Source organism: Tursiops truncatus, chromosome 9 (assembly GCF_011762595.2).
Source record: "Tursiops truncatus isolate mTurTru1 chromosome 9, mTurTru1.mat.Y, whole genome shotgun sequence".
Taxonomy (NCBI): Eukaryota; Metazoa; Chordata; class Mammalia; order Artiodactyla; family Delphinidae; genus Tursiops; species Tursiops truncatus.
This window is the reverse complement of record NC_047042.1, coordinates 90,024,011-90,042,836: the sequence shown is the minus strand read 5'-3', so window position 1 is coordinate 90,042,836 and position 18,826 is coordinate 90,024,011. Positions and strand designations below refer to the sequence as shown.

At 43.6% G+C, this 18,826-nt stretch overlaps 1 protein-coding gene across 2 annotated transcripts in view; it reads left to right on the top strand.

The window, feature by feature from the left end:
• CREB3L2 (cAMP responsive element binding protein 3 like 2) overlaps positions 1–18,826 on the top strand; it is a 120,372-nt gene that overhangs the window by 56,365 nt on the left and 45,181 nt on the right. For both annotated transcript variants that reach the window (XR_012334093.1, XM_033863329.2), the window contains exon 2: positions 12,279–12,495. Coding sequence is in view for 1 of the 2 variants with exons in the window: in XM_033863329.2 (XP_033719220.1) it covers positions 12,279–12,495 (217 nt within the window). In the remaining variant the exon portion in view is untranslated. The remainder of the gene's footprint in view (positions 1–12,278; positions 12,496–18,826) is intronic.

Genomic DNA, 18,826 nt, shown 5'->3' with positions numbered 1-18,826 from the left:
AACTGCATCTTCTTTCTTTTAAAATAATGGAGCTTGGCCTTCTAATCACTCTTGTTTCTATTGATGGGATTTGAGTTAATGGCTCAGCTCGGAGCAGGCAGTGTGGGTAACAGAGAGCCATCTGGTGCTTTTTCACTCCCAACTGTCCTATCCTGACCAGGCTGTTGAGTTCCTAGATTCTAGTACCATTTGGAGAGAAAAGAGGATTCATTACCTCAGCTGGTTGAGTTTTGTAAGAGGAGGAAACATGCAGGAGCAGGCAGCCAATGGTGCCATGCTCCCACTAATGGCCGTTGCTAACTGGCTAGTCAAGGTGGAGGTAAGAAATAACTATGTGCGTGACCGTGAGGGAGCTTTCATGTTCATAGCCCACTAACGGTTCTCAGCTAATTTTCACTTACTATCGTACCGTACTATATTATATCTAGATCAGACTATCTATGACTTCATTTTATCTTCACAACAATTTTGAATGGCAGAATGTCTTCTTCCTAATTTCAGGTGGAACAGAAAGCATGAGTGATGTGCCCAAGGTTATTGCTGATAATTGCAGAGCTGATCTAGCATATGTGTCCTCTGACTCATGACTCCCATGCATAAAATACTCCTTCAGATGGTTAAGATTCTCCGGTATGTTTGAGCAGGCCAGCATTCCAGAGAGGGGGAGCATGACTGTGAGATCTGACAGAGTGAGAATCTAAGTGGCTTTAAGCCAGAACTTGCCTGGGTCTCCCAGTTTGGTAACCTCTGGATTTTTTTCTTGCTTTTATCTTGGGGTGAAGGAGTACTTTCTGGCAGTGAGTCATCCCTGTGCACTTACAAAACAGGGCAAATAATTTCTTGTACGTCTGAAGCACTTTCCCTTTACTCCTTCTTGCATTCTAGGGAAGAGATTATCTCAGTAATTCTTACGACATATCTGGCTCACAAATAAAGGATAGCTTTCGAGGGAGTATGCCATTGTTTTTCATAAAAACTTTATGGGCTCCTTTAATTTTTCATATCTGACATCTTTGGCATTGGATCTTGACTTGGAGACAGAATTCTCTTATTGCAAAACATATGTTCTATTCAGAGAATTCCATGGAGGACGGCTATGGGACCCTCTTCAGTCATCCGTTGGGTGATCCTTAATGGTTAGTCACCATCTTTCTTACTACAGGATCTATAGTATAAAGAGGTCAACCTTCAACTCTTTGATTTCACGTACCACCCTAGATCTCAAATTAGAGGTCATTTCTTAAATTAGAATCACCAAGTAGACTCAGATGATTTCCAGCGTTTCTTCATGCTTCATCAGTCTATGATTTGGAGCCTGTTATCATAATCAGAAGCTTTTCTGGAATGGCAAAATACCAGATTTTAGTTGTTTTAGTGTCAGACCTAAGAGCGTACAAACAATGAATGTCTTAGCTTGGGCCTTCACTGAAGGATATGAGGGAATGCCCTGGGTGTTTCCTGGTGGAGTAAAGACTGAAGTGTTGGTAATGGAAGGTGTGTGATGGAAGAGGGAAAATGGGAAGTTGTTTTCTGTTTAGGAGAGTGGAAAGAACCTGAGAGGAGCAGATTATGTTTGTAGAGGGGGCAAGAGACCCAATTAGAAGAGCCTGACCAAAACAGCCTCTGAATTTCCTCATATAATGAGAACATAAAAGGGTTGAAACCTGCAAATTGAAGGTAAAGGACAGGAGGAGTATCAAACAAAGGATAAAACATCAATTAGGAAGAAACTCTTCAGGGACGTTAACTGGGAAATAGTGAATAAGAAACTTAAATCAATTTTAAGTCTTAACTGTGGGGAATTTGGACTTTGAGTTACTTTGGAGAATTTTTTAAGTGTGGGAGGTTAAAAGCAAACATTTTGTTGGCTTTGGCCTGTAGGATAGATCAGGCAGAAAGCCCCACAGGGTCACCAGCACTCCCATTGAGAGTGTGGAGGTAGAATCTGGACTTAGGGGTCAAAGTGGAGTAGGTGGGAAGGAAGACTCGGTCATCCTGATGGCTGCCTCTCACCATCCCAGGTGCCTCTGGCTCTCCCACCGTGGATGGAGAGGACACAATGGCAGATTCTCTACTGCCTCAGCCTTGAATGGTTGGCTTGATCATGGTTTTGAAGGGCTTTTGTTTGTTGGGAGAATTCAGCTGTCTGTTTGGCAGAAGGAAGAGGCAATAGAAGGACTCTGGGGGATGGTTTGAGTTTCTCAAAACCAATCAGAGAGGACTCCTCCATCTTATATGGACTATAATTTATTTCTGGAATGGTTCTGACTGCTCTGAAAGGACCCTAAGGATTTCCTCCCATAGTGTGAGGAGAGATTGCCCAGATCTCAGGCCCACATTGCAATTCAAGAAGCATTTGACAGTCAGCAATCTGGTTGCTGAGGTCTCTGTGTTAGTGATCGGGAGGGAGAAGGCTGTGCTGGAAGTATATGGGCGTGGGAACCAGAAAGCAGGCATGCTGCTCTACTGCACTCGCTCCACAACCTCCAGCTGTACACTCTGGATAATCCTTGATCTTGTCAAGATCAGATACAACAGTGATGTGGAAGTGTTTGTCATATGTAAACCATTATGTGTTGGACATGGGAGATGATATTATCCTTATTATTCTTATTATATTTTCTTGACATTTTTATTCCTGTGGGGATTGGTTAGACACTGTTAAGCCATGGAAGGAGAGGCCTTCCACCAGGCTAAGGCTAGTTTGGGTTCAGAAAGAACTAAGCAGTGCATTTTGGGGCATTTGCAGCTGTCCATGTAAGTGAGCCAAGAAGTAGGCAGATTGAGTTTCTTTGCGCCAGCTAATGCTGAATCTCTTAGCTTTCCTTTGCCAGCAGAAGCCACCACTGGTGTTTTTCTCTTAATCTCATTAACTGATTTGTTTGTATAAAGTGAAGCAGTGAATTTTTTTTCACATCCAATGTTAAGCTAAGAACTGCTGTAGACCATTCAGGATTGGACTGCATTCAGAGAAAGTGCATCATTACCTGTTTTAATGATGAAGAATGATGTAGCTTAAAAAGGAATTAGTATTGGTACATCTCCCTTGAAGCACATAGCATATGTAAAACTTTATATTTGCATAATTAATAAATTAGGGGTGACTCTTTTTACAGAAAATAGAATATACCCTATCAATGGACTTATAGCAGGTTTCCTTTAAATAAGCATCCCTAGTACCTTTATAATTTGATTGACATATTTCACATACTTGTTTTACAAAGAAAGCCACATCTGGATATTAAAAACCAGAGTGTGCATGTTTTGGAATTGGGCTCTTTAAAAAACAATTTTTGCCACTGCTTGTAAAATTTCAGTAAAGCCAACATCACTTCATCAAAGGAACAAAACCCCCCAAATTTCCAAACCTCTTGTGTAACAGAGTTCCAAGCCTCAGCTCCCAATTTTTTTTTTTTATTTAGAGAAATATGTAATGTATCTAAATTTTGGTACCAGAAAAAAATTGGGTCCCCTTGAAATTTCACTGTAATAGGGTTTGACTTGTGAGCCTTTTTTTTTTTTCTTGTAACTTGGACAAAGTGGCCTATTCTTCTCCAGGTGGTCATCTGGCCCTTTTCTGTGTGGTATGTGCGCAGGGCACATATGCAGGGCAGGAATCCCCTCAGGTCTAACGTGCGGCTCCTTGAAGGTGGGCCCCTGGGAGAGTGGAGCGGGGAAGGCACCTCTTCCCCCCTCCCCCTCCCCTCTCTACCTCACCTCCCTCCGTCCCCCGCAATACAGGCGGACTGTGTTTTATTGGAGGGAAACCTTGGTTTCTAAAGTGAATTTGAGGCGTGCCCTCCAAATTACTTCCCTGCGTTTCTTTGAGGCTTTCGGGGTTGTCAGCTTGCCCCCGCCGTGTCCACTATATCCGTGACTGCTGTCTGTGGAGCATTCTGTGCTCTGGGCAAGGCTCCTAGCTGCGATTTTTCAGTAAAAACCCTTCTTCCCCTGCCTGAGACGGAGCCTCCAGCCGGCAGCCGGTTTCCAGGCGGCGGGCCTGGAGAATAGGATCTTTGTGGGGCGCGGGCGGCGGAGCCCGAGCCTTGGACCCGGGCCTCCCGCAGGGAGCGGTCAAGTTCTGCTTTCGGAGCTTGCGCCCCACCCGTTTCACTGCCCCTGGGCAGGGTAACAGGGGCAAAGCTAAATAAACCCAAGAAGCAGAAAGAGGGCGTTTTCCCTCGTTCTTTTCCTAAGCGGCAAAGCTTTTCCATTTTAATATCACCTGCCACATTTTAGAAAATTATAGTGTAGCAGAGCCGAATAGCTTGTCAGCAATGACTGATAACGCGTCGTGTGTTATTACTACCACCTCTGCTGGGAGTGTCTACCCGGAATCCACGGAATCCTCCTCTCCATGGACAGACCCCGGGGGGAGCGGGGTGGGGGAGCCCCACAGAATCCTGCACTTGGCGTGTAGTGCCCGTGGGCATTTACCAGCAGGAAGCTTTCATTAGATTCTCAAAAGTGTCTACATATCAAAAAAAGGTGAGAAACTACTGACCAAGTCCAAAGTCTTCTCAATCACTTCCCCTCACCTTCCAGCACACACACACACACACACACACACACACACACACACACACACACAGTTTTACAGACGAGGAGACAGAATCCAGAAGAGGTGGGGTGACAGCCAGTGAGGTGTAGGGCTGTGACTAGAACTCCTGTCCCTACTCTGATCCAGCACAAAAGATGTTGGGCCCACATCAGGGGGACAAAATTGCTTTAGAACCTTTTCTATGAGCCCAGCAGTCATGCGACATACTTCAGATAACTCATGTTGCACCTCAGGACAGTCCTCTCTTTATAAGATGACCTTTAATCATATTCTGTCCACGCCTTGCCCAGCGCGGGCTTTGCTCACAGGAGCTGCTCACTCTGTTGAGTGAGTGAACCCCCGTGAAGAGCAGCACAAGAAAGACAGCTTCATATCTTTATACAACCAGTTGCTGGAGCTCAAGAATTACGAATCCTGGGCTTCCCTGGTGGCGCAGTGGTTGAGAGTCCGCCTGCCGATGCAGGGGACGCGGGTTCGTGACCCGGTCTGGGAAGATCCCACATGCCGCGGAGCGGCTGGGCCCGTGAGCCATGGCCGCTGAGCCTGCGCGTCCGGAGCCTGTGCTCCGCAACGGGAGAGGCCACAACAGTGAGAGGCCCGCGTACCGCAAAAAAAAAAAAAAAAAAAAAAAATTACGAATCCTTCATTTTCCTTCCACTTTCCTCACCCCCACGACCCTGGTTCTTGGGGCAGTTGTTAGCAGAAGGAGGCGGCCCGGACTTGAAACCACCCTTTCCTTGCAAGCTCCCTCGACAGCTAGTTAAGGGCCTGCAAACACAAGTGTAAATGCTTCAGAGTCAGGGTAACTTCTTATAAAGTTAGTCATTTATGTAAGGGTAACAACTTCTCTTAATTTATCTGATTTGTAAGTTTGGATATGTGTTTTAAACATTGGATAGCATTTATTTATAATTGTTGGGGAGGCCTGGGCTCTAATTTAGATTTGTTTACTGCTCGACTGGGATATTACACAATAATAATAGGTGGAAAGAGAAAATTGGTGAGTACATATGATCTGTGATCTGTGCTGGGCTCAGAGGGGGGTAGGTAAAAGTGTTTACATCTGGGTCACAGAGTTTATAAGGCCTAATGACAAAAACTTTAAGTTGGCAATGAAAGGAACATCAAAGGAAAGTTAAAAAAAAAAAATGTCCAGTTAAGAAATACTTATTTGAAGAGCTGTAGTTTGTCAGGGAAGTGCAAGGTCAGTTCAAGCTGTGTCTGTCTAGGATGACTTTGTAAAAGAAATAGATTTATTTTGTTTTAGGTAGATTCCTGATAGAAGAGGAAAATGAAAGGATATTCTAGGAGGAATAGTGGGGGGAGCCAGTGTACAAGTAGAGAATGCCCACATTTTGTTTCCATTTTGATAGGGTTTTGTTTTTAAAAAAGCTTTTTAAAAAATTGATTGCTTTGCCCGTGAAGCGTTAGGTGCATTACACGCATTATTTAATTTAATCATCACAACAGGAAGCTGGTAGTATTATTAGCCTCACTTTACAGTTGGAGCAAACTGGAGTTTGGAAAACTGAAGGGTCTTCGTCAGGTTTGCACAGCTAGGAGCCAGGATTCAAATCCAGTCGTCTGGCTCCAAAGCTGTATTGCTCCAGCGTCCGATATGGACACTGTTAGGGCTGGAATGAAAGTGTCATGTATTAGAATAAAGGGAGTGACTTCCCTGGTGGTCCAGTGGTTAAAACTTCACCTTATGAACTTACATCAAATCTTTAACCGTGGTCATTTTTAAGTCTTTTGTCATTTACAGACGGTTGCGGATGTACTCTGATGCTTTGGAAATATGTTCCTATAAAAGGGTTTCATCTTCAAGGAATTCATCGAAAAGACTGACAAGTACAGGTTTCTGGTAACTGACTATACTGCTGAACTGAATGAATAAGCATTTTCAGAACTCTAATGGAAAACTGATGAACTCATAAAAGTGCTAACAAAAGATCAAGATGAAAAAAAATTAATTGCGTGGGACTGAGTGAACTGATGAGGATGATTATAATTTTTGTGACTTTCTGTTTGAATTAAAAAAAAAAGTCCCACAAGGACTCAGAGGCAAAAAATATACAAACCAATTTTCACTGCAAAGTAAAGGAGCTGTAACAGTGGAGGATTCCTGGACTGAATGTCAATATTATGACATAGTATGAGTGTGTTTCGTGTTTGATAATTGCAATCATTGTTGCTCCTGTTGTGGTCATGCATTTACAATGCTTGGTGTCAGTCTATTTATCTCTTGTAAAAATAAAATACAGTGTGTGTGTGTGGAAAAAAAAAAAAAAAGACCCAGGAACTAGGAGAAGGAAAAGGTTTATGATGCTTCTCTTTTTTAAAAAAAAAAATTTCTTTTGACTTATTAATAAACTATAGAGAAAATTGAAAAAAAATTAGAGAAAAGTACAATAGGATCTTCACATTTTAAGGAATATTAAACAATAAAAACAAATCATCAAAAAAAAAGGTCCACATCAAAAAAAATCTTAAGAAAATAAAGAATAAAGGGGGACAAGACTTCACAGGACGGTTGGGGCCAGGTTGAAGGATGTTAAATGCCAGGTCTTCAGTAATGGAGAGACAGACCTTGAAAAGGGTTCATAAAGGAAGTTGCACGCATCTTCACCGAGGAGATGAGGAATATTCATGTCATGAGATAGAGGTTTAACCTCGACAGGAAGTTTCTTCCAACCGGAGAGTCTGTGATGTGGCTTTGAACCCTTTGGCAGAACCACACTCAAAGGGCAAGAAAATATTTCTGTTCTCATTGCTGATGCCCCGTGGGAGTGATACCAGGACCCTCTCCATCTAACAAACCCCTGACACATTTCTACACTTCGAATGTGAGAACTGTGTGTTCATAATGGATGAGTGGATGGGCTGTCAGTGAGTCTGTCTTTTGTTTTTTAAAATCCAGTCTCTACTACATGTCAGCTTTAGAGGCTGACTTAAATGATGGAGCATTCCGTGGTAGAAAGTACATGGGCTTTGGAACTGGCTAGCCTTGGGATGGAATATTAATTCAGTTATGCATCTCCAACCTTAGGCAACATACCTAACCACCCTGAGCCCCAGTTTTCTCATCTATACATGGAGACATGCCTACCTTATAGCAAAACACTTAGCTCATTTTCTGAAAATCTAATATGTCAAGCACTAAGTCCATCAGATGAGCCTACCACCTGATCCTATCAACATCTTCATTAATGATCAGCATCAGGTTTTCATCCTGGTTAGAACTTCTCCAAGCCGTTGGGTTGTAAAGCTCGGATACTTCTTTCCTAGGAGAAATAATGTGGGGAAAGTTCGGTCAATTTGCAATAAGACGATCTGTGTTCAAGGCGAAGCTCAAACAGTAGGTGACTGAGACCTTAAACAGTGCGTTTAAAGCCAACTTCCCAGGACTGATATGAACATTGGTTGAGGGGAAAGCTGTGAAAGTATTATAAACCCATAAAGCTTGATGAAACTCTTAGGCAGAACGGTAAAATGCTATTATGCCATGTCTTTGAAAGAATTCAACTGACATTTCATAGCCCTTGAACTACTACACGAGTAGTCCTTTGCTAAAGTGTGTGTAGGCAGAAAGCCTCCCTCTTTGAGGCTCACTTTGCTTCTTTCTCTGGTCTTCGGCCTCCAAGACCATATGCCCCTCTCTCACTGGCATTAAAGATGGTCTGATTCTGGCCTGGTTCCTGCACAGGCAGTGGGAGCTTGACCTGTCTGCTGAGCCCCAGAGCCCATAGCTGCCAGGGAGGCCCAGCTGGAGCTAATTTGCTGGGCTGAGTCACAGCATCTGGTTGGGACAATTTGGGCGTATCCTTGGGACCCCAAAGACACACAAGTGTCTCTCTGGGACCTTCTCAGTGCTCACCACTTTGCTGAGTTCCTCCGTGTGGGTGGTGGTTAAGCACAGTTGCTCCCTTCTTCTGAGGAGCTTCTTTTTCCAGAGGGAAGGTTGTCATAATGCACTTTTTTTTTTTTTTTTTTTTGTGGTACGCGGGCCTCTCACTGCTGTGGCCTCTCCCGTCGCGGAGCACAGGCTCCGGACGTGCAGGCTCAGCGGCCATGGCTCACGGTCCCAGCCGCTCTGCGGCATGTGGGATCTTCCCGGATCGGGGCACGAACCCGTGTCCCCTGCATCGGCAGGCGGACTCTCAATCACTGCACCACCAGGGAAGCCCCATAATGCACTTTTTAACAACCATGAGTTCTTCAGGACTCCCTGTCATTTAGGACTAAATTGTTTGGTGACATGATAATCACTACAAAATCCAAAGTAAGGGGAGGTCAGGGATGGTTAGCAGAGTTAGAGAAGGTTTATTATTGGTTATCCGGGGGATGTTCATGAAAACATTCATTAGTGCTGCTCAGGAGAAAGAAAATGGTGTCAGCAGAGCAGCCCAGCATGGCCAACTTCCATGGGAAAGCACCGGCAATCAAAGAGAGCCTTGCCTCAGGATTCCAGAGGCTTAGATGGGCCAGCATAGCTGGCAAGGGCTGACACTGCAGCACAGGGACAGAATTGTGGCTTGGGAATGCAGGGATTGTGAGTTCAAGTCTTGCTTTTGCATTTTACATTGTGTCATTTATTTCTCTTCTTGTTTCCTTAATTTTGGTCTTGAAAAGAATTCCATCAAACGCTTGCAGAATATTCACCCTCAGGTAACCAGTAAATTTGTCTTTGGGGAGCCGCTTAGGGAATCAGACCCTGGCTTCATGTTATCAGAGAGTCAGGAAACCTGCATCCTAGTCTTAGCCTTGAAGCTGCTCTACTCCTTGCCATGCAGAGTCCGGTCCACCGGCCAGCAGCATTACCTGGGAGCTGATTAGTAATGCAGAATCTCGGGCCCACCTAGATTTGTGAATCAGCATCTATGCCTTAAGATCCCCAGGTGATTCATATGCACATAAAAGTTTGAAAAGCACTGGTCTATACGATCAGCTCAAGGAAGGCAGGGTTTTTTCTGTCTTCTTCTTTATTACTTTATATCCACAGGACCTATCTAAAGTTTAGCACATGATGGCTGCAAAATCCATGAATCTTTCTCTGACCTTGAGCATGTCTAAACTTCTAGGGACTTTGTAAACTTCCAGTGACTTTGTAAACTTCCAGGGACTTAATTGTAAAGTGGTGTAGGGAGAGAGATGGTGAGTGGAGATGCGGTCAACCTTCAATCGTTGAAAAACTGACGTGAACATTAGAATCACAGGTGGTAGTGGTGGTTTTTATATGGTTGTCTTTGACCTACTAAGTCAAAAGCTCTGAAGATGGGTCATAGGATTGGTATGTTTTAAAATTTCCCTTTATGTTCAATAATGTTTATTACAATAGCATATATTAAAAAAATCTTTTAATGTTCCTCAAGAGGAAATGGATAAGTACAATGTAATACAATTCAGAAATTTAACTGAATGAAATAGAGCTACACATGTAAACATGAATAAGCCTAAAAAGTTTTTTGCAAGAAGAAACTTGCAGAGGAGGTGTGAAGTATGGTGCTGTTTACTTAAAGTTTAAAAAGTACGTATGTTTGTAATAGAAACATACTTATGTAGTAAAAGTGTAAAGTCCTAGATGGGAAAAATAAACACCAAGTTCAGGGTAGTAGTTAACTCTGAGAGGAAAGAAGGGGATTGGATAGGAGCTTCATGTTTTATTTTTTAAAAAAGAAAGACAGAGTAAAGAAAAAATGTTGCAGTAACAATGTGGAAAAATAATTTTTTAAAAAGGAATCAATACGTAATTATTTATGGTTCTATTCTCTCTAATTTTTCTGAATGCTTGAAATATTCCATTATAAAACAACTACAGCAAAATTCTTCTGGTGATTGTGAAGCAGACAGTTGGCATCTGGGAATTCTTACCTTAGATGCTTCTAAGGACCTTTCAGTTCTAAATATGTTTGTATACAGAGAACCCTCTCCCAACCACCCTGTCTTGTTCTCACAGATTACCCATGCCTATTAGGATGTGCCCAAGGCCTGTGGCGTCTCTGCATTCTGTCCTGATGAGATGCAGCCGTATCTCATGTTTGTGCTGTTGGGGAAACCCAGCAATCTAACTCTGCCTTAAGGACCTAGCCTGCAAGGCCTCCTCTCTGTTGTCTGCTTCTCTCCTTTACAAAAGCAGAAGTTCTGCCCTACAACTATCCTAATATTAGAGCTCTAACCTTAGGGTTACCACCTGCCCCCTGCTTCCCTAAGCTGCATTCATTTTCGTAACACCTTCACTGACACTTCAGTTCAATGGTAGGACTTAGTTGCTCTGCAAATCCCAAGAGTTTTCATTGTCTACCCCAAGTATCACCATTTGCAATCAGTTCTCTTATTGCTGTACCTGCTTTCCTAACTGCCTTTCTATACCAGAGGTGTCCCTAAAGTTTAATCAATAAGGATGACACCTGTTGGTCTGTGACTCAGGGAACATTAAGAAGGTAGAAGTGGCTCTAACAGCCGGTATCAAGTGAAATTTTAAATTAAATTATATTATAATTATTTTTAATATACTCTACTGCAGTAGTTCTAAACCAAGGGTGATCTTCCCCTTACCCCCACCCCCACCCCCCTGGCCCTGGCCAAGGGACATTTGACAGTGGCTGGAGACATTTTTGGTTTTCACAACTAGGGGAGTGCTACTGGCATGTAGTGAGTAGAGGCCAGGAATGCTGTTAAACATCCTACAATGCACAGGACAACCCTGCCCCCCATAACAAAAAATCACCCATCTAAAATGTCAGTAGTGCTGAGGTTGAGAAACCCAGCTCTACAGACCCTCATATCATGAACATCCCCCTATCAGTGAGGGAGAGTAGATGGGGCTACAGTTCTTTAATGTGGGACCATGGAACGAGGGATATAGGACTCCCTGTGAATATATGTATAGACCATTTCTTTATCATTGTCATGGCATGGCGGTGGGTAGGGAGGTGTTGCTGTTGGAGATGGAAGATGAGAAGAGATTAAGGAGATTAAGGAAAAACTAGAAAGGGACAAAGTCCAGGTACTTGGGAGAATAGAGGGAAGCTGCCTCTGATGCCTTTGAACTTGGCACTTGGCTATAAATAACACTTTCATGCTTCAAAAATACAAGGTAGCTTATTTTAAAATATTCCCAATGCAAAATGTGGTGGATAGTTCCAGTGATGGCCCCGAGTGAGTCATGCCATCCTGTTTACACTTGCCTGTGATGTGATTTTGCAGTTCCTCTGGTCAAGAGGTGGTGTCTGTTTTCCCACCCCATGAGTCTGGGCTGGCGTTGTCACTTGCCTTGACCTGAAGAATGTGGAGGGAGTGATGATGTGTGACCTCTGAGGCCATGCAGCTTTGGTTTTCTCCCTTTGGGAACATCTCTACCATCCTAATCCTATGAGGACTCCCAGCCTGCTAGAGGCTCTTTGAGAAAAAGGCCCAGGCGTCCAGTGTCCCAGCCCAGCCCCCTCCAGCCTTCCAGCTCATTGTGCCTCTGTCAGTGAACCCAGGTGAAATCAGCACAGCCACCCAGCCAACCCACAGAGTGGTGAGAGATAATAACTCTTGGCTGTTGTAAGCCACCACTCTTTGGGGTGCTTTGCTACACAGCAACAGATAACTGGACATTGTGTATAAGGGACTTCATCTGAAGCAGTGGATGATATTTTTGCTTTAGAACATGTGTGTAAATGTCAGATCATCGTTAAGAGAAACTGAGTCCTTCCTCCTTTGTTTCTTGTAGCACTTCTCGGAGCTGCTGGATGAGTTTTCCCAGAACGTCTTGGGCCAGCTCCTGAACGACCCTTTCCTCTCAGAGAAGAGTGTGTCGATGGAGGTAGAGCCGTCCCCAACGTCCCCGGCGCCTCTCATTCAGGCTGAGCACAGCTACTCCCTGTGTGAGGAGCCTCGGGCCCAGTCACCGTTCGCCCACGTCACCGCCAGTGACAGCTTCAATGATGGTAAACCCAGAGCAGGGGAAGCAGCTGGGACCTCGGCACCTTTGGCTCTGACCTCCTTGAGGGTGTGGAGTGTGTGTTATCATTAGCGCCCCCTTCAGCCACATACCTGCTGTGTGTGGCCTTGTGCTTGGGCCATGGGGAAATGCAGAGAGGCACAGAATACCTCTCTCTACCTGAGACTGTGTGCTCTGGGAATTTGCTAGAGCGGAATGGTACTAATTGCTTTCTCTGACCCTGTGGACTGGGCAGCAAAGCATCCTTTTGCAAATCAAGTTGGCCTATCTGGTTGATAATTCCAGTACATCCATTGTTTCAGAGGTCATGCCATTTTTTTTTCTGAGAAATCATTTTTATGACCATTCTTTCCGTAAACACTTCTTGGGCCTCCTCTTAACCTATTTTCAGCATGTTTCATTGACCCCATGTATAGGAGATCTTGGCTAGCATCCCTACGACTTTTTTCATTGGTTACCCTTTCATGTCCATTATCAATGCCATTAGTATGGTATGTGTTAAAGGTTTAGTTTTCCTGACCTTAGAGATGTTCAGATGTTTTGACTATTAATCCATAGGCCTTTAATTGGTATAGGCTGTATGTATACTTTTAAACTTTAATTTTCTATGTTTGTTTTCCTAGAAGTATAATCAGCTATTTTAGTATCTTGAGTTAAGTTTTGAAAATTATATTCTCTAATACTAGTTTCACATATGCTCTCTTCTCCCAGGAGGATGAAAAGTGTGGGAGATGGTCACTAACGTGATATCCTCTGGCTTGACCTGGATGTCCCCCTCCCTTCCTATACCACTGTACACATGGCAACATCTTGTGAAGTGGCTACCTACAGAACAAGCTCCCTCCTGCTTCTTTGGGTCAAAGGCAAATGCTTCCTATTAACTTCACAAATAGGCTATTAGCTTTGTGGAGGAATCCCTCCTCCAGTTGGGGTTCTTAGGTCTACTACTGGCCTCTAAAAGAACCAACTCTGGGATCAGTAAACATCATATCTTGGGACAGAGAATGCTCTAGGTTTTTTCTTTCCCATCTCAGATCTACTCTTCCTTTGATTAGAGGTTTGCTGACCAGCGGCCCAGGAAATCTGGCCTTATATCCTCAGTGAAGGGAAGACCTCGAATCTGTGGGTGGATTCTTTCTTGATTGGACCCTCTGGAGCCTTAACTGTATTCTCAGATTTTTCCTGACAAGAGGTCAGATGCATGATGATTTAATCCTTCCTCTCTGTGTTTTGTCCACTTTCTCTACCTCAGATCTGGAGAACAGGGTGAGGGGAAGACTCCTGGGAAGGAAGGGAAGAAGTAGAGCTAAAATAATTTGAGGATGTGGAGCTGTTGTGAGGGTAAAATGAGATGATGTGTTTAAAGAACTTAGGACAGCGCCCACCATACAGCATTTCAATAAATCAGTGTTTCCTCGTTCATCTTCTGTTGTTGTAGAGTTGTTATTGTTCTTCTTCCCGATCCCCTTCTTTTCCTCCTTCTCCTGCTTCTGTTTCTTCTGCTTCTCCTCCTTTTTGTCTTTCTTCTCCCCTCCTCTGTACTCCATCTTCCTTCCCCCTCAATTTCTTATTAAATCACTTCCAGGAATGACCTCAGTTCAAATGCAGGAATATGGTCTCTGTTATGACTAAATACTCCTCATTTTATCATTACACAGAGGGCCACTGTAAGGACTCAGCCTTCTTCTGGGTTTTAGCTTAGATAAATTCATGCAGTCCCTGCCTTAGTTGTTTTATTTTTAAAGTAGACTCTAGCGCTAGATGAAAGGTTGGACTAAATTGACCTTTAAGATTTGTTTCCAATCCTGAGGTTCTGTGTGGGTATGGTTTCTGTTTAATATTTGTATCTGCCTTTGCTCATGGTTTCCCCTGTATTCTCTTTACTGCTTTGCCTCTGTTATTCCTACAATTCCTCTATTTCAAGCCCTACTTCCTTTGTGGAAGTCATTTCTGATACCTCTTGTATTAGTTATCTACTGCTGTGTAACAGATCTCCCCAAATTCGTGGCTTAAAGCAGTAGTAATCATTCATTACCTCTCATGATTTCTGTGGATCAGGAATTCAGGACTGGCTCACTTAGGTGGTTCTGTTTGTTGACTGAAAAATAAATGCACAACCTAAAAGTTGAGAATTATGTTTTTTTATTTGGCGGAATTTCTGAGGACTTAAGCCTGGGAAGCAGCTTCTCAGATAGACTCTGAGACTCAGATAGCTCTATCTGATAGCTCTGAGACTGCTCGGAAGAGGTGAGGGAGGAGCCAGGATATATCGGAGTTTTTGCAACAAAAACCAGGTAGTCAGAACATCAAAAGATCACTGTTAATTTAAAAAAAACAGACATCTCGAGTTAGTGAATTTACCATTTTCCTCTGTATAGGAAGATGCAAGTGTCTGGGCTCATTGAAATCATTCCTCTGATGTGCACCTTAACTAAGGCCAGTATCTTGTTCTTTCCCGTCCTGGATCCCCTCAGGGTGCACAGCTGGGGACAGATGCAGTGGCTGAGGGCTTGATGGCTACAACATCCTTCGTTTGCTGATATGGCAGGTGGCATTCTTTGTCCACATGGTTCAGGATCTCTCATGAGGTTGAAATCGGATGTTGGCTGAGGCTGCAGTTATCTGAAGACTTTTCCAGGATTAGAAGATCTGCTTCTAAGGGGGTTCTGTTACATAGCTGGCAAGTTGATGCTGGTGAATCAGTTCCTCTCCATGGCACTGCTTGAGTATCATCACAGCATGGGAGCTGGCTTCCCAAAGAGTGAGGGATACGTTGGTGGTGTAGTGGTAAGCATAGGTGCCTTCCAAAGAGTGAGAGAGCCAAGACACCAAGGCAGGAGCTAAAATACTTTTTCTGACCCAGCTGTGGAAGTTATTCTGTCAGTCACACAGGGGAGTCCTGATTCCTTGTGGCTGGGGACCATACAAGGATGGGAATGCCAGAAAAACAGGATCACTGGGGGGATGTCTTAGAAGCTGACCACCACACTTCTTCTCATAGTGATGTCTATAAACTGGCTTCTTCCATGTCTGAACTCCTTTATCACATGTTATCAGTGCCTTACAGTGTAGCCATTCATTCTCCTAGTGGTTCTTGAGTTGTTAAGGGAGAAGGTATAGGAGACTGAATGAAGCATGTTCCCAGCCTTTAGTGATACATCAGGGGAGACACCTGCTCTGCGTGCCCCATCACTGTGCAGACACACTGGGCTGCAGGTATTTGATCAGGTTACAGTTTCCTGGCTTCTAGAAGTTGTCTTGGGCAGGATCAAGCACAGTGCCAAGTAGAGGTAAGTATTTTACAGGTGCTTCGTGATTCATTTTAAAAATGTATTCCTTAGCTATTCACTGAGCACCTACTTCGTGCTTAATCTGCCTCCGACTATCCTAAGCACTGGGGGATAAAGACTGAGCACAATTTATAAAGATCTCTGCTTCATGGAGTTTATATTCGAGGATGTGAGGGGGGAATAGGAAATAAGAAAAAGTAAAGAAGTAAACTATATATATGTATTCGATGGGTGATCAGTGATATACAGAAAAATAAATCAGAAAAAAAATAGGGAGATGTTGGAGGAGGGGGGAGTTTCTTAATCCATTCAAGTTGCCATAACAAAATACCACAGACTGAGTGGCTTATAAACACCAGAAATATATTTCTCACAGTTCTGGAGGCCGGAAGTCTGAGATCAGGGTGTCAGCATGGTTGGGGGAGAACCTTCTCTGGTTGCAGACTTCTCATTGTGTGCTCACATGGTGGAAGGGGCTGGGGAGCTCTTTTATAAGGGCACTAATTTCATTACAGAGGGCTTCACCCTCATGACCTAATCACCTCCCCAAGGCCCCACCTCCTACTACCATCACTTGGGGCATTAGGATTTCAGCATATGAATTTGGGAGGACACAAACATTCAAACCATAGCAGTGGGGGAGTTGAGATTTTAAATAGGATAGACAGGGAAGGCCTTTCTTTGAAGGTAGTATTTGAGCAAAGATCAGCAGATGAGGGAAAGAACTAGGTGTATGTCTAAGAGGCTTCTAGGCAGAGGAAACGGCAAGTGCAGAGACCCTGTGTCAGGAGTGTGATAACAGTATAGCAATACCTATATTGTATTTAGTTATCATCTGTGGAGCTAGTCAGCCGTTCAGCAGCCTTGTTTCTAGACTATGCGGATTAGAGCTGGCCTAAACCATCTGGGCAACTTTCCCCTTCACTTCTGTGTTTGTTGAACACTTACTGTGTGTCAAGCACTGTCGTAGATACTTGTGAGACAACGGTGGTAAAACTTACACCCAGACTCTAGGGAACATGCCTTGTACCCCAATACTTGATCAGACCGAATATGAGCAGTGTCCCAAGAGGAAAAGAAACTAGAAGTTCAGAAGACAGAGCGTACGCCCAGTGAAGATCACAGGAAGAATTGCATGAACAAGGCAGAATTTCGTTTGGGCCCTAAAGCGTTGAGTAGAGTTGAAACAGTGGTGATGGTTGGAGGGAAGCACATAGTGGGCCGAGGGCTAGGACATTGATTCTTCTAAACCAAGACCCCGACTAAAATGATTGCAAATAAGCAGGTTTCCAAAAGTTGAGGGTCCGTTTCTCTTCCCGATAACACTATTTCTTTGCTTTTTAATGCTAATCAGTATAAAGGCAGCGTAAAGGAACTCATAGATGCCACCTATACTGATAGCTTAGTGTGGGGAGAAATGATCAGTCAGTATTTTCCAGGAAGCTTTCTTATCATTAGGCCAAAGCACACACTATTCAGTTCCCCCCATCTGGCCCCTCCTTCTGTTTAGAGGTGCTATACTGCTGTGCACAAAGAATGTGTCACTTGCTGTATCGTATCAATAAACAAAAGATGTTGTGGCCATCAAGCTATCAGCCAGACTGCACCCCGAGGGGATTCAGTATGGAAAAAAGCAGGATCTTGGCCCTAGATAGTTCTGGTGCACATCAAAGGAATGATTTCAATGAGCCCAGACTCTTGCATATTCCCACACAGAGAAAAATGCTAAATTCATTTCCTTGAGGTGTCCGGTTTTCTTTAATAAACAGTAATCTTTTGATGTTCCGACTACCTGGTTTTTGTTGCAGAAAGTCCTGTATATCCCGGCTTGTCCCTCACCTCTTCGGAGCAGTCCCTCAGAGTTATCGGAGAGGCTCTTTTCCAGGCTTAAGTCCTCAGAAAGTCCGCCGAATGAAACATAATTCTCAACTTTTAGGTTGTGCAACATTTTAAGTCAACACTGCAATAGGCCATGCTGGTAGTTTGCTGAGAATAGGTACAGTGGGTCAGATATATTTTGCAGAGAGTTTCTGATCCACAGTTCATCTTCGTTAAGTACCGGTTTCTCTCTGAGTAAAAGCTTTCTATGCCAGCTTTTGTTTTTTTCTAGCCACACAGCATGCAGGATCTTAGTTCCCCAACCAGGGATCGAACCCGTGCCCGCTGCAGTGGAAGCACAGAGTCTTAACCACTGGACCGCAGGGAAGTCCCAGCAAAAGTACTTTTATAAGTAGGGGATAATGAACATGGATAGGAACCCTTTGGGATGTGTGACATCAAAGGTAGACAGCGTGCATGAACGGATGAGGAACTTGCGGGGAAAGCTTTGTCGAGTTCCTGGCTTCAGCTGTTTTTCTGTGGATATACAAATGTTTGGGAACAGAATTATTTGAACCCCAATTTGCATCCGCCTTAAGGGAGTATTAATTCACAAAGGTCTCTCTGGAGTCAGTGCTTTCTTAAGCAGATTGCCTTCCTGATCGAGGAGGATGATAGTTCTTTAGGCAACGCATAAATAGGCAACTTTTAAAAATTGCTGTTTGCATTAAATTTAATCTTCTTCATCTTTTGCATTGTTTAAACCGCTTAAGCAAAACTAGGAATTCTTGTTTCTAGTGATGGATAGTATTTCATTATATCTCAGAAAGCCAATGATTCCAATCTTCTTGTCCAGTTTTACTGAGATTAAATGCCATTCTTCTGTAATTGCTTCCAAGCCTGAAATAAAGTGATAAGCTAAATAGCTCAAGCACAGACGCTCTCTCAGTTTATTGGATTTCTCTCTTTTTTTCCCTCCCTCTTACTCCCTTTTCTCCTCTCTCTTTCTCTTTCCCACCATCATCCTTCTTTCCTTCCCTTCTTCCTTCCTTTCTTGTTCTTTCTTTGCTCACTCTTTCTTTTCCCTCTTCCTCCCTCCTTGAACCCCAGGCCAACTATATTGGGCAAATGTAGGTGTTCTTATCCTGTTAGTGTATCATGTTCTTCAGATGGACTGTAGACCCCTAAAATTATATGCAAAATTTTGGA